Here is a 13,814-nt window from a genome sequence, read left to right on the forward strand (position 1 = left end):
GGCAACTCGCTCACTCTCAAACTGGTCCTCCCACCCTCTGACTTCACGTCCCCCAGCCTGCTGGCAGGAGGGGAGGGGAAACTAAAAAGGTCAGGCCTGGGGGGGCCTTCTCATGGGAACAGGAACATGAGGAAAATTATCCAAGGCCAGATTGCCTTCCTTCTGGTCTCCCTAAGGTCTTCAGAGATGGTTAGGTGGGGTCAACAAATTGGGCCTCGGCAAAGAAGGTACCCCACCCCCGCTCTCCTGTTCCTCTCCCGATACCCCTTTTTCAAAGATGTCTAACATCGGTGACCTTGATTTAGGTTTTCCATCTGCCCCAAGAGTTTGGTAAGGACAGTGGAGTTAAACCCATTCGCCAGAGCAGGAAGATGAAGCCCTCCCTCCCCTCACCTCCGCGAAGAAGGCCTTGAGCTGGTCCAGGTGCTGGAAGATGCTAGGTGAGTTAGTGTCCAGACGTGCAAGGCGCTGGGCTGCTTCCTCGGCGGAAAGCCGAGCTGGGTGTGGCTCCTGTGGACAAGGGGCTGGTCAGCACCTGGCATGGGCATCCCGGACCGTGATCCTCCGAGCTGGCCTTACCTTGAGCAGCTGACAGGGAGTCTGCCCAAAATTACTGATAATGCCCTCCAGAGCCTTCCGTTCCCGCTCGTCCACCACGTGGTCCAGGTCCACAGCCCCTGGGCAAGGCAGGCAGAGCAGTCAGGACTTCCTCGGTGCCCTCTGCACTCAGCCCCCCTCAGCTGTGCCCCAGCCCCCAGGGGAGTCCAGAGCACCGCCCACCCTCATAGGTGCAGTAATAGAAGACGTTGAGGGCCTTCTCCGCGGCCGGTCCCCGCTGCTTGTAGCCAAAGATGAGGTCGATCCACTCATGCAGGTGGGCAGACACATACTCGGACTCCTGGGGGTGGGGAGGCACCAGTCAGTCCGGGGACAGCTGACCCCCCACCGCCCCCACCCTGCCCCTCCACCCTGGCTGTCCGCCTGTCCACGTTCATCTCCTCACCAGAGCCTGGCGGTGCTGCTGGATGAAGTCCTCGGGAGAGCTGGCCCACGGCGGCAGCACCACGTCGCCCACCTTCTCGTTGGTCAGCTGGAGGCAGCCCAGGTCGAAGCCTGGCCCGGAGGACCAGGTCAGCGGTCTCGCTGTGCCATCTCCACCCGCTTCCCTGGCCAGGCCCAGCCTGTGTGCTCTGCCCCCCCCCCCCCCCCGGGGCCTCCCAGCCCCACGCCAGCTCCTACCGTTCTGGTTCTCCAGGAAGTCGGGGAAGTAGAAGAACTCCGGGATGAGCTCCTTCACATCGGCAGGGCTCTCCAGGCGGGCCTGCCAGGCTGCTGCCACTGAGTGGAACTGCCGGTCCGAGCAGTCAAAGCTGGGGGAAGGGCACAGGCCAGAGTGAGGCAGGGGGAGAACGGGGACAAGAAGAGCCGTAGCTGGGGGCAGGAAGGGAGCCCAAGGGCCCGGGACGCCCGGAGGACCTGCGTCTTCCCCTCATCCGCAGCAACCCAACCTCACCCCTGCCATCTGCCAGCCACCCCCTAGGCCGCACCGGCCACTCTGCAGCTGGATGTGCAGGGACGTGAAGGGTTCCACGCGGATGAGGTAGTGCATCACGCCCGGAGCGTTGGAGTAGTGGGTGCCATAGTGGAACTTGTCAATGGTGCCTGCCGGGTCCTCGAAGCTCTCGTACCTGCAGCCGCAGGGGGAGGGGAGTCAGCAGAAGCCCTGCCCTCACCCATCCCAACCCCCAAGCCCGGCCTCGCCCACACGCTCACTTCTCCCTCACGAGCTGGGCATGCTTGGGGTTCACCACACCGATGGGCTTAGACAGGTCCCGGAAGACGGCCGGGTTGCTGAGGTCCAAAGTTGGGGACACGTAGTCCTGCAGGACCCAGGGGAACTGGCCGCCCACCCAGGGAAGGAGCTGAGTGAGGTCCTGATGGCCTACCTGCCCAGCCTGCCCTGCCCTCACCCTCAGGAAGCTGGGCAGAGCCCATGGGGGTGGGGGGGGGGCACCGCACCACTTGGAAGGACCACAGGGAAGCAGGCCAGAACAGGATTCCCTTCAGGGAGAACAGAGGCCAGGGGGAGGGGGGAGGGCCAGGGGTGGGGCTGGGTAGGGGCAAGGAACAGAGGCCAGGTTGTCAGGCGGCACCCGCCCGGGCCAGGCTCAGGGCTTGGCCCACCGTTGGCGCCTACGCGGGGCTGAGCCAGGGCCGGCCGAGCAGGGGCGGGGTGGCGGTAAGGCGCGGGTCCTCACCACAGGGTACTGAGACAGGTCGTTGTAGGTCCGCCCCGCAATGGTGTTGAGCTGCATCAAGTACTCGAAGTTGGAGATCTCACGCTGGACCCATTTCTGGTGGGGTGGGGGGAGCAGGGCCAGGCAAGAGGTGAGTCAGCTGGGCTGTCCAGCACTCCTCCCAACCGCAGGGCCCCAGCCTTGCCTGCCCTCACACTCGCGGTCTCTCACCTGGGTGAGGCCAGAGGCACGCAGCATCTCCTGGGGGGAGCGGCTGCTTAGGTAGCCTTGGCTCGGCGGTCGGAGGCGCAGGAGCAAGGAGTAAGCCTGGTTCCGTACCTGGGTGTGGGGTGGGATGGGGCAGGGCTGGGGCCTGGGGGCCTGGCACGGAGACAAGGCTGCGGTCCCGCCCACCTTGCACGGGAAGTTGAGGAAATAGTTGGCCTGATCGATGAAGAAGAGCTCGAGTGCTGAGCGGCGCAGGTTGAAACGCCGCAGGTGGACCTCACGCAGCTGGGCGAGTGGGCGCCGGAAGTCGTGGCCGATGCCTGTGCCGATGGACATTGGGTGCAGCTGTCACTCACCCTGGCCCCGCCAGACCCCAGCCATCCCCTGCCGTCCTTCTAACCGGCCCTAGGAGGACGCACCCTCCTCCGTTTCCACACGCTCGGCGCTGCCATCATAGAAGTACACGTGCTGCGTGGTGATCTCCAGCAGCCCTGGGATCACAGCCACCACTGTGACCAGCTGGCACTCCGCTGAAAGCACCAGCTTCTCACGCTGCTCGTCCAGTTCCACTGCCTGCATCCTGGGGGCCAGCACCCACTTCAGGCTCAAGGCTCTGGGACCCCCTTCCGGATAAGCCCAAGGACCACACTCCCCAAGTGCCATCAAGTCATGGGGTACAGATTCTCGTGCTTTGCAGAGGAGAGGGAGGAATTGCCCAGGGTCCAGTGCCCACTGACCCCGGTCCCCACTCCTATCCCTGGCTTCCCCTGGTCAACCCCTGCCCACCCCTTGGGCCCCCATGCTGATCTGGTTTGTGTTTCTCAGTCCTGCCCTGGGGTGCCTCGTCATGAAAGAGCCACTGCCAATTCTGTTAGACAGCTCTCCCCAACCGCCCACCTGACTTTGGTCAGTCCCTTCACGGTGTTTACCCCTGGAACCGAAGAGAAAATGGCTCAGGAGGCACACCCACACGGTAGTAGAGCTCTGCTCCCTGCTGCCGGTCCGCGCTCTCCCGGCCCCACTCACGCTTTCTCCAGCGCAGCCAGCTCATCTTCACCCAGCTGGTCTTCCTGCAGCTCCTCTGGGAGGGTACTGACTTTGGCCTCCTTGGTCACTGCTAGAGGCAGCGAGGCCTCCTCCGTAGGGGTCAGGGGGGCCTCACCTGCAGTGGGCGCAAGGGTGCTCAGCCAGAGCCGGGCAGGGCAGGGCCTAGGAGGTTGGGCAGATCCCACTCCGGACACCCTCTCTCACCCAGGTTGTCGCGTAGGGCGCTCGCTTCCAGGTGAGGGTTGAAGTGATGGTTGGGCACTAGCTTCAGACGCATCCGCGAGTATGTCTCAGCACTGGACAGCTTCCAACGTGGAACAGGGGGGTCCCTACGGATATGTCCAGGATGGTGGTCATGGGTGGGCAAGGAAGTCTGCAGAAGTCCCCATTCCTCCCTGGCCTCACCCCAAGCGCAGTCTGGGGGTCCAGGTCCCTCCTGCCCTCCCAAGCCCCGCCCCCACCGGCCTCCGCCTGAGCCCCGCCCACCTCAGGGCCCAGGCCCCACAGGGGCTGGAGAGCTGACGCCACAGCGCCTCCCAGTGCAGCAGGGCAGTGGAGTGCTGCGCCGCCTGCTGCTTCAGTACCGCCGCGTAGCGCAGCCCCTCCAGGCGCACACGCCTTTGCACAGGTTCCAGCACCAAGTCCTGGGGGGGTGAGGGCGGGGGTAGAGGAATGGGTCAGTTCCAATGGCTTGGCGGCTTCCTGTCCCCCCAGCCGTCCTCTGGGCGCAGGCGTGGAGCAGCTTCCCACCCTGACCCCAGGCTGCACACCTGGAAGGCCCGACGGCTCTGTGCCCGCTCCCGCTGGCGCCGCTGTCCACTACTCATGAGCGTGTCATAGCAGGCATTCCAGAAGCCCGACATGAGGTCGTGACTCTTCGCGTAGGTGTCCATTTCGAACTGCGACATGGTGGGCTGCACCTGGAGGATTGGGCAGGGAGAGGAGGTGAGCACTTGGTGTGGGCCCTCGGCCCCCATTTACTCTTCCCGCGCCCCCACCTCCAGGCACCTGCTTGTCGATGAAGTGGCGCCATTCAGGTGTGGCACAAAAGTCCTGGAAGTCCTCGAAGAAGGTGGGGCTGCCGTTGGTGGGCGGCAGGGAAGGCAGTCCCCACTGGAGCCCCAGCGGCCCATAGGCACGGTCGAGCAGGGTGCGCACCAGGGGTACCAGCCACGAGCAGCGCTCTGTGGCTGCAGCAGCTGCACTTGAGGGCTCCCTGTCCTCGGTGGTCGTTTCTGATGTGGAGGTGTTCAGCGCCCGCGCCAGCGCCGCCTCCAGCTTGGAGAGCACATAGCAGGCCTCCTCCCGCCGCATGGGCACTGCGGTCTGCAGCAGCGAGTGCAGTTTCACATAGGCCTGGGCGTGCAGCTGGGGGCGGAAGGGGGTGTGGGTGGCGCCCAGCCACCCCCCAGGCTTTCCACACCTGCCACTGCCGCACCCCAACCCACCCGTGGCTCACCTGTGGGTCCTCCAGCAGGATGTAGCCAAGCACGAGGCGCAGGCCGATCTGGGCCATCTCTCGGAGATCCGCTGTGCCGTTGGCCAGGTGTGGCCAGGCTCCCAGGCGGTCAAGCAGACTGCACACTCCCTCAAAGAGCTGCAGCCCGACATATTCCAGGCAGCCATCATCAGAAGAGGCCAGAAGCCCATGGGGAAGGAGCAAGGTCGGCTTTAGTCTGGGGGCCACGTGGGGTTCGCACGCACAGACACCATTCTGATGCACCCATGAGTGCGCCTGCGCACTCCGCCACCTCGCAGACCAGCCTCCCGGGAACACGCGGACTCATGTGGCTACCTCACCTTCTCACTCCACAGCTCCTGGTTCCCGTGGCCCTCCGCGCACAGGAAGTCCTGCAGCAGGCGCAGCAGCCAGAGCGCCTGCTGGGTGAGGCTGGCCAGGACCCCAACGGGGGCCTCTCTGATGTCGGTCAGGGCTGACTCCAGCATCATCTCCAGGAGGCTGGGAGGGACAAGGGACTCAGGTGTCTGTCCGACTGTCTTCTTCACCCTCAGGCTTCCCAGAGGCCCCTCACCCTCCCGAGTGGCCGCCTCACCTGCGCTTGATGCAGTCCGGTGGGCGCACGAGTGTGGCTGAGGCCCCCAGCTGGGTGAGCACCGAGAAGACCTGGCCGCGCTCCCGCCAGGCGGCCTCATCGCTGCCTTCCACACCGCGCCACGTCACCGAGAACAGCACGTTGGTGAGCACGTTGCACAATTCCTCCTCAGAGGTTTGCTGTGGGCACACGAAGGGGGGGTGGGTAGGGGCAGGGGAGGGAGGGAATCGCAGACTCTCCCGCTATCCCTGTTGAGCACCGCTTGCCGACTACTACGGGATGTCCCTACTAGGAGAGACAGCATTCAGCAGCCAGCCAGTCTGGGGCCTGGAAGAATGGTGTAAGGGCCTTAGCCACTGCCTGAATTCTAGGGAGGATGCTGGGGTTTCAGTGACTCCTCGGGGTTCACAAAATTACCCCACAGTTCACCCACGAACTGTCCTAGAATTCTCTGGAAAAATGACAAAGTATAAGCAGAAACCCATCCGCAAACTGGGAAACACAAAGCAGATCCCTTAGAGCGATGCTGCACATGGGCCTGTGAAGTCTCTGCCCTACAAGCTCTCTTGAGGACCCCCCAGAGCCTGGCTAGTGCCCTCACTCCGGCTTGAAATCATTTGTCCTGTTCCAGGACCATTCCAGGACCCGACTGGGGACACCACTGAAGAGGAGAGATCCAAGGGAGCAGCACGGGGGCCGACTGGCAACTACAGCCCCGATGTCAGACAAGACCCCACCTCTGGAAAGGTTATACCGCCTGCCCGGTGTCCCGGAGCGGTCCCTTAGAGCCAGGCAGTGGCTGAGCGGGCCCGCCTCACCTGAGGGTTGCTGGTATTTGAGGTATCATCCCCACTGATGGCGGGCTCCGGGAGGCTGCCGTCCTCCAGCACATTGGAGAGACTGGAGCTATGGCGGCCGTGGGCCACAGGGAAGGGCCGGGGCCCCTCCAGTGGGGAAGGTGTGCCGGGCTGGCTGACCGGAGTAAGAGTCCCGCTGCTACCGCCGCCGCCACCACCGCCACCGCCGCCAGCAGCAGTGTTGCACGAACCCACGCTGGCCCGCTCCAGGCCCAGGTCAAAAGGTGTACAGAACGGGGAGAGAGCGTGGTAAAAGGCGTCAGGGTCGGGGCTGGGGGTCTCCGAGGGCAGGAAGACGTCTGAAGTCTCAGGCGACTCGGTGGGTGGCTGGCATAAGGTGGGCTCTGGGGAGGTGGGTGGCTCCGGGGAGAAGGGCGGGGGACTGCTGGCTGTGGTCGCCTCCAGGACATACAGCCGGGTCAGCACGTCCTGCCAGCCAGCCTGTCGGGCCAACAGCCGCACTATGTCTGGCTGTCCGTAGATGAGGTGGAAGAGCTGCCAGGCCAAGACACAGCAGGTGAGGGACCCGTCCAGCGGTCTGCCCCCGGACTCCCACCCTAGGGCCTTTGCAGGGGAGGTCTCCAGAGAGCCCTCCTCCCAGGGAGGTAGAGCGAAGCCCCCAGGGTAGAAGCCCCCTCCTCCGCAAGCTTTCACCCCCCATACTCACCTGGCGACAAATGTCCAGGCGGACGCTGAGGTCAGCCTGGAGGGACAGCTGCACCACGGCCAACAGATCAGAGAGATTCAGGCAATCTAGGAGGATGGCCAGAGATACCTGAGGGACTGACCGCAGAAGGGGGACCTCGCTTCCCCACTGGCCCAGCCTCGGCCCCTGTGCCAACAAATGCCCTCCCTCTATCTACCTGCCCTGTTTCCCCTGGCCCCGTCTCACCCTTCCACCTGGCCTGCCTCCTGGCCCCAACCGGGTGGTACCTGCCCCCAGGAATAGCTTGTAGAGGCCCTGGCAGAGCTGGGGGGAAGCAGCCCCCTCTGGCAGGCAGGCGACGAGCCCCTGGAGACTGTATTCTTGCAGCCGGAGCCGCTGGCGGCTCCGCTCAGGTAAGCGCTCGTTCTGCTGCAGTTTGCGCAGGATCTGGGCGGGGAGGGTCATGGGGGTTTGTCATCATGGGGAACGAGTGACTAGAGGAGGGGGAGTCACCACGCAGGTCTGTGGCTCCAAGAGGGACCCGTTCCATCTCCCTGTCCCTTAGGCAGGGGCCACGGCAAATGGAATGCGAGGCGCAGGCTGGGTGTACCTTGCAGACTCGGTCAGACACCAGGGGCAGTGACCTCGGCCGCACCAGCAGAGCCAGCAGCACCTCAAGGTTCCCCTGCTCCACCAGGAAGACGGCCAGACTCTCCTGTGCCGGTGAGCCTTGCAGCAGTGCCAGCAGCAGGTCCAGACCACCCACCACCTGGGGAATCCAAAGTCTCCTTTTGGGCTGGCCGCTCCCCTCCACACGGTCCAAGCCCCACCCTCACCAGCCTCCAGCCTACCTGGCCATCATCAGCTGCAGCGGCCAGAAAGCTAAGCACCACCTGCAGGTCCTCGGTGGCCGAGCTCCGAACCAGGAACTCCCGCACCAGGCCAAAGAGTGAAGTCTGCACTGTGCGCACGTCGTCGGCCGCTAGGGGGTGCTCCCGCGGTGGGCTGGGCCGGTCCCGGCAGGCGCAGCCACCCAGGGCCAGGAGAACGCAGGGGAATGGAGGGAAGAGAGCAGGGAGAGCGGGCGGGCAGATGAGCCGGGACTGAACGCTATGCCCAAGGCCGTGTCAGCCCCACAGCCCGTCTGCCCCACCGGCCTCACCTGTAATGGGAGCGCAGCGCATCCAGGATGAACTGAACCCCGTACTTCTTCCGCAGCTTCTGTCTGTGCTCCCGGACTATGCTGGACATGTACTGGATGTGGCCTGGACGGGCATCACCAGAGGACTCAGGCTACCAGCCTGAGCCGGGCCCCTTCCGCTGCCCCTGCAGGATGGTGCCCTGTCCCTGCCAGATCCCTCAGGGGAGATACGTCCCCTGAGACTGCCCAGAGCAGGGTTCTAACTTCTCAGAATCTCTGCCCCCACTCTGCCCGGTGGCGTCGCCCCGCCCGAGTCCCCGCACCCACCAAGGCGCACGGCAAAGTCACTGGGGCTCCAGAGGCGGAAGGTGAAGAGCACATGCTGGTAAAGCAGGTACAGGAGGGGCCCACTGCCCTCTGCGGCCACCTGCTCCATCAGCAGCTGGGCGGACATGAGCACGTTCATGTCCATGGCCCAGCTGGGAACCTGGAGTAGAAGGACCCAGGGTGAGGCGGCGGGCCCTGGCCAGGTGCCACCGAACCCCCCAGCACCCACCCTGCCCGGCACAGGCAGACGCACACGAGCGTCCTGCCTGTTCCAAGCCCTTCCGGGGCCCCCCGCTGCCCCCGAGGTGCAAGCCCCCCAGCCTGCTGGGTGGGTCCCCTGCCCCAGGGGCTGCTGGCACTTCAGCTGAACCCTGCCAAGCCTGGCAAGGCCCCACTCAGACGCCACCCCCTCTCCCAGGAGGCTCTTCCAGACAACATCAGGCTCCCTTGTTAGCCCCCCCATCAGTCCCCCTCGGCCAGACAGGGCAAGTCCCCCCGCCGCCTACCCCACCTTTCGCAGGAGGGCCCCGATGATGGCCGGCCCCTGGCACTGCACCAGGCTCTCCTGGTTCCCTGCATGGCCCTGCAGGAAGTTCCGCAGCATCAACAGGAAGGCAGCCACGGCGTTCCTCTCCATGCGCACCTCTACCGGCCGCCACAAAGGGGACAGATGTGCATCAAGGGCCTGCCGGTGGCAGAGGCCCCAGGCACTCCAGCTTCCTTATCATGCCAAGATTCCCTCGCTGCCCTAACCCAGGCGCCAGGGCCACTTTACCTGAGGACTTGCCCAGTGGGAGAAGCAGGCCCTGAGTATTGTGGCCAGAGGTCAGCTCAGGCCCCACGAGGTCATGTGTCTCAGCAGGACCTGCCTCAGCCTCTTGGGGCTGTGAGGCCACTCGCTCCAGCAGGGGCAGCAGGGCAGCCATGCCTCCCACACAGGTCACCACATCCTAGGGGAAAGGGCTGGCTATGGGGGGGCAGCTCCCAGCCATTTTCTGCCCCACTCTGCCCCGGCCGACCTCCCAGTCTGGGAAGCTGGGCCCAGGGGAGTCTGGCTCTCTCGAGCGGGCTTCCCCAACAACCTCACAGGGCACGGCGCAGCTCCCCAGCCCGCCCTGCACACATGTGTGCCCGTGCCTGCGCTCCTGACACACCCTGCCCACACGCACACACACACACCTTCACATCCCACGTACCTTCACGTCCCACGTCTCCACCCTGTGGCCCGTCAGGCGGCCATCCAGCCCGTGGCCGGGGGACAGGTCCAGGCAGATGTTGTTCCTACAGGCCTGGGGGCAGGAGGTGGGCAGGCGGCCAGGGTCAGTAAGAAGAGGAGGTGGCACAGGAGTGGGGGGGAGCAGGGGAGGGTAGCAAGGCTGAGCCAATTGCCCCCCACCCAATACCTGAGGTGAGTAATGGAGGAGCAGCTTGGCGCTAAGCTCGTGCAGCTCACCCTCGGGCTTGAAGGGTGCCATCTCCTTGGGCCCTGGGGGGTGGGCAGGGAGCTTCAGACCTGGCTGGGCCACTGGCCAAACCCCATCCGGAGGCTGCCTCTTCTCTGCCTGACCAGAGGACATATACCCCCAGGGACGCCTTCTCCCTCCTGGACCCCTGGTTCCTAGCCCGGGGCCTTTTAGGAGCCCCTACCCCCCAGGTCTGGGGTGGGGCTGGGGCAGGGCACAGTGGGTGGTGCTGCATACCCAAGGTGAACAGGGCCCGCAGGGCCACCGAGGACAAGGCTTCATGGAAGATGGCCACGGCCCCCAGCTCACCCTCCAGGGACGTGGGGCTGCCCCACCGGGTGTCCTGTGTGCCTGCAAGGGTGGAGCTGATGCTGCCCTCCTGCAGGGGGGCCACCAGCCCAGCCCCCCAGCCAAGCCCTGCGGTGGCGGGGACCGACTGGGAGCGGGAAAGGGAGGGGTGAGTGGGAGCCAGGGCAGCGGGGACTGGTGGCGTAGGCAGCCCCGTGGTGGTGGTCGTTGTGCGGTGCCCAGCAGAGCCGATACAGCAGGAGGAGAAAGGCTGCGGGGCCAGGGTTGGGGAAGTGGTCAGATCACAGCAAAGCTGCGGGTTCCACCTACATCCAGCTCCTCCCCACGGCCGTACAGACCCCAGAGGCTGAAGTCTGAGGCCTACATGGGGGGGGGGGGCGTGCGGAACACAGGGGCTCCAGGCCTCACCCTGTCCAAGATGCCCCAGCTACCCCGGGCCTCCCCAAACCCTGCCTGGCACACCTCACTGAGGGAGGGGCAGCGAAGGGGTGCCGTCTTGACCAGCTGGCCGTCTTTGTAGACGTGGACCAGGTTTTGGCTGAAGGGCCGGCGCCCGGGCACATGGACAACGGCCACGCAGTGCTAGAACAGAAGCCACGGCATCAGGCTGTAGGCTGGCCCCTGGTGTCTCCTCCACCCCCGCCCCCCCCCCCGGGGGGGCCATACGAGGAGAGAGGCTCACCCAGGCAGAGTCGGCAAAGGACACTTCAGGCAAGCTCATGGTCAAGTACTCCTTCCGGGTGCACACGGCCACCACCAGCGTCCCAGCTGCCGTGAAGAAGGCCTCGAACCCTGAGCCGCTGCTGGTGAAGAAGCTGGGGGCAGGCCAAGCCGGTTATGTCTGCTGCTTTCCCACTCAGCCCCAGCACTGCGCCCTGCTCCCTGGCAGCCACCCACCTGTACAGCTGCTTTCGCTGGAGTGGCCGGGAGGGGGATGGGGCAGGTGGCACAGCCACGGGGTGCAGACAGAGCCAAGCATGGAAGGTGAAGCCGGGTCCTGGCCAGCGCTGCACGGGGGGTACCATAATCCCTGCCATGCTGGGCGTCAGGTCAAAGTAGTGTAGGGCTCGCGCAGGGCCCTGGCGCCGGGCCATGCCCGACAACGCACGGATGATAGCACCAGCGTGCCTGGCCTTCCCGGCCTCCGTCGCGCCGGGCCCCGAGTCCAGCGCTGGTGGGGGGCGCAGCAGGCAGCGCAGCTCCAAGGGCCTCAGAGACACTCGGCCCAAGGCTTGAAGCAGCGCCCACAGCTGCTCCTGGCAGTGGGCCCCCAAGGCTACCCCCGCGCTGAGCGTCTCCAGCAGGTGGCCCACCAGGCCCGCCTGCACGCACGTGCCCCGGCTGGCCGGGCAGCTGTCACAGAGCCACCAGAGGCGCTGCGCGAGGAAGAGCCGCAGCTCTGCCGTGGGCAGTGCCGGCAGCCACTGCATCAGCAGCAGCACGGGTTGCTCGTTGACGATCGGGGGTGGCGGGCATCCGCTGTGGTCCCCCTCCACAGCCTGCGGGTAGAGAGAACGTGACGGTTCCTGGCCAGCAGCGGGACCTCCGTGTCTCGGGGTATTTGCCTTCAGCACGGGACAGCAACGCGTGCTACCCCAGCCTGCTCGCGCAGGTCATGTCTAAGGCTCGGGAAAGTCGGAGGCGTGTGGACACGCATTGCTATTTACGACAGGCCTCCAGCACCATTAACCCCAAGCCTTGGCTTTGGGTCTGGGTTGGCCTCAACCCCGACTGCAAGTTCCCAGGATGATCTGGGGGTTTCGCTCCCATGCACCAGATCTTCATCCCAGGGACACGGACACCTGTGGTTGGGCCACGGGTCACACGACGTACTGCCCACAGCCAACAGAGTCCCCAAGGTGGAGAGCTCACCCTGCACAGTGACCCTGACTCAGTCCCGACTGCCCTTGGGACCCCGAGCCCACGTCCCCGGCGCTCACCATGTTGAGTAGCTCCTGCAGCAGCCGGTGGGTCGGGGGACCGTGGCTCTGCAGAACCTCGAGCAGGTGAGGGTAGCCGATGCGCTCCTTGAACACCTCCTGTGCAGGGTTGTGTGGGGAAGAAGGAACCCCAGAGGCAGGATCATCTTCCGAGGCTCCCCCACCCGGCTCTGCCTCTGGGTCACAGTGCTAGCGAGGGCAAGGGGCCGCGGATGGCTGCGGGGGTGAGGGTCCCCCTCGGAAGGTGCTCCGCCCACACGTATCCTCCCCAGTCTGGCTCGGACCCAGGAGATCCAGCTGCTGGCCCTGAGCTGCACCCCACAGGGCAAGATGGTCGCCACCCCAGCTCCCTCGCTCTAACAGCCACACACTGGACCAGTTCTGGGGACATGCGGTCAGTTTAACCCCCACCCCCACTCCCCTATGGTGGCCAGACTGTAGCATTCTCACCTTGGCTGAAGGGGAGCCGCTCATGATGCAGGTCAGCACTCGGACCACGTGCACTGCGATGGCATCTGTGTCCTGGTCCAGCACCTTGGGGTGGGGAGGGGCAGTCAGCAGCAGCAGGGGCCAGCGTGTCACAGCTGGCAGCCCCCTGCTCCTGCTGCAGGGCCAGGAGCAGGTGCCCCAAGGTGCGTAGCTGAGCTGGCTGGAAGCCTTGGGACAAGGCTACTCCTTGTCCGAATTACTGTGACCCTGACCCTGACCCTAGGGCCCTCTCTCAGTAGCTTGGCCAGACCCACTTTGGCAAAGAGGCCAAGGAAGAAACCAAGACCAGGAAGGGCCTCACTAGGACAGATCAACGGGGGGACCCTCTCGCCGTCCCTGCTTTGTCCCCCACTGCCTGGTAGCATTACAGGCCTCGGTCCCCAACCGTCCCCACCCAAGCTAGACACATACATGCAGGCAAGTGCTCCATCACCCTTGATGATTGACAGGGGGCTGGGAAATCGAGGGACAATCAATCACAGGAGGTTAGAACCAGAAGAACCTTCGAGACCTTCCAGTCCTACCTTCCCCTTGCTCCTAGATCCAGGTGGGGACACTGAGGCTCACCCTGGCTGAACCTGACAGCTGGAAACATGCCGCTCACCTGCTCTGCCCCACCCCTGAGGGTTGGGGGGGTAAAGAGGGCTTAGAGAATTTGTCCACAGGTGCCAGACTGCCAGGCTGTATTTTGACTCCATGGGGCCTGACTCCCCAAGTGACCTCGCACAACCTCCTTTCCCTCTCCAGGCCTCAGTTTCTTATCTGTAAAAACCAGGGGTCTCACCTGCCTTGTCTGCTTTGTAGACCAATAGATATGCAGGCTGTCAGAAACCAGGCAGGAGCAACATAGCCACAGGGGGCTGCTCATGAAGGCAAAGCCCGGGGCCTCTAGAGGTTGGGGCTCAGGTGTTAAGCCCCCAGAGAGAGGGTTCTCCATGCAGAGTCCCTAACTGACAGCTTGTAGCCTCTTCCAGCTCCCATACAAGGTGAGGCAGGGAGCACATCATAAGGGGATAAGGGACTCTCAGTGATCTGCTTAAGGCTGGTATAAGGATCCATGGAAAGAAGTGGGCGCA

General features: G+C 64.6%; 1 protein-coding gene across 4 annotated transcripts in view; it reads right to left on the reverse strand.

Annotated features, from left to right (window-relative positions):
• The window catches only part of NBEAL2 (neurobeachin like 2), a 29,447-nt gene that overhangs the window by 2,930 nt on the left and 12,703 nt on the right, over positions 1-13,814 (reverse strand). For all 4 annotated transcript variants that reach the window (XM_087867096.1, XM_045778858.2, XM_087867094.1 and 1 more), the window contains 35 exons: positions 12,700-12,783; positions 12,250-12,348; positions 11,207-11,808; positions 10,992-11,124; positions 10,772-10,891; positions 10,238-10,559; positions 9,941-10,023; positions 9,734-9,826; positions 9,313-9,487; positions 9,049-9,182; positions 8,538-8,697; positions 8,232-8,334; positions 7,921-8,074; positions 7,680-7,838; positions 7,357-7,516; positions 7,091-7,176; positions 6,385-6,918; positions 5,567-5,745; positions 5,313-5,472; positions 4,972-5,109; positions 4,521-4,880; positions 4,283-4,432; positions 3,999-4,156; positions 3,717-3,841; positions 3,492-3,627; positions 2,885-3,045; positions 2,469-2,785; positions 2,259-2,354; positions 1,774-1,898; positions 1,548-1,688; positions 1,240-1,370; positions 1,004-1,113; positions 781-898; positions 580-677; positions 394-510 (listed from right to left, as the gene is read on the reverse strand). In XM_087867096.1, the coding sequence (XP_087723222.1) occupies positions 394-510; positions 580-677; positions 781-898; positions 1,004-1,113; positions 1,240-1,370; positions 1,548-1,688; positions 1,774-1,898; positions 2,259-2,354; positions 2,469-2,785; positions 2,885-3,045; positions 3,492-3,627; positions 3,717-3,841; positions 3,999-4,156; positions 4,283-4,432; positions 4,521-4,880; positions 4,972-5,109; positions 5,313-5,472; positions 5,567-5,745; positions 6,385-6,918; positions 7,091-7,176; positions 7,357-7,516; positions 7,680-7,838; positions 7,921-8,074; positions 8,232-8,334; positions 8,538-8,697; positions 9,049-9,182; positions 9,313-9,487; positions 9,734-9,826; positions 9,941-10,023; positions 10,238-10,559; positions 10,772-10,891; positions 10,992-11,124; positions 11,207-11,808; positions 12,250-12,348; positions 12,700-12,783 (6,021 nt within the window). The remainder of the gene's footprint in view (positions 1-393; positions 511-579; positions 678-780; positions 899-1,003; positions 1,114-1,239; positions 1,371-1,547; positions 1,689-1,773; positions 1,899-2,258; positions 2,355-2,468; positions 2,786-2,884; positions 3,046-3,491; positions 3,628-3,716; positions 3,842-3,998; positions 4,157-4,282; positions 4,433-4,520; positions 4,881-4,971; positions 5,110-5,312; positions 5,473-5,566; positions 5,746-6,384; positions 6,919-7,090; positions 7,177-7,356; positions 7,517-7,679; positions 7,839-7,920; positions 8,075-8,231; positions 8,335-8,537; positions 8,698-9,048; positions 9,183-9,312; positions 9,488-9,733; positions 9,827-9,940; positions 10,024-10,237; positions 10,560-10,771; positions 10,892-10,991; positions 11,125-11,206; positions 11,809-12,249; positions 12,349-12,699; positions 12,784-13,814) is intronic.

This window comes from Ursus americanus, chromosome 14 (genome assembly GCF_024610735.1).
Source record: "Ursus americanus isolate L20-20 chromosome 14, mUrsAme1.1.p, whole genome shotgun sequence".
Classification (NCBI taxonomy): Eukaryota; Metazoa; Chordata; class Mammalia; order Carnivora; family Ursidae; genus Ursus; species Ursus americanus.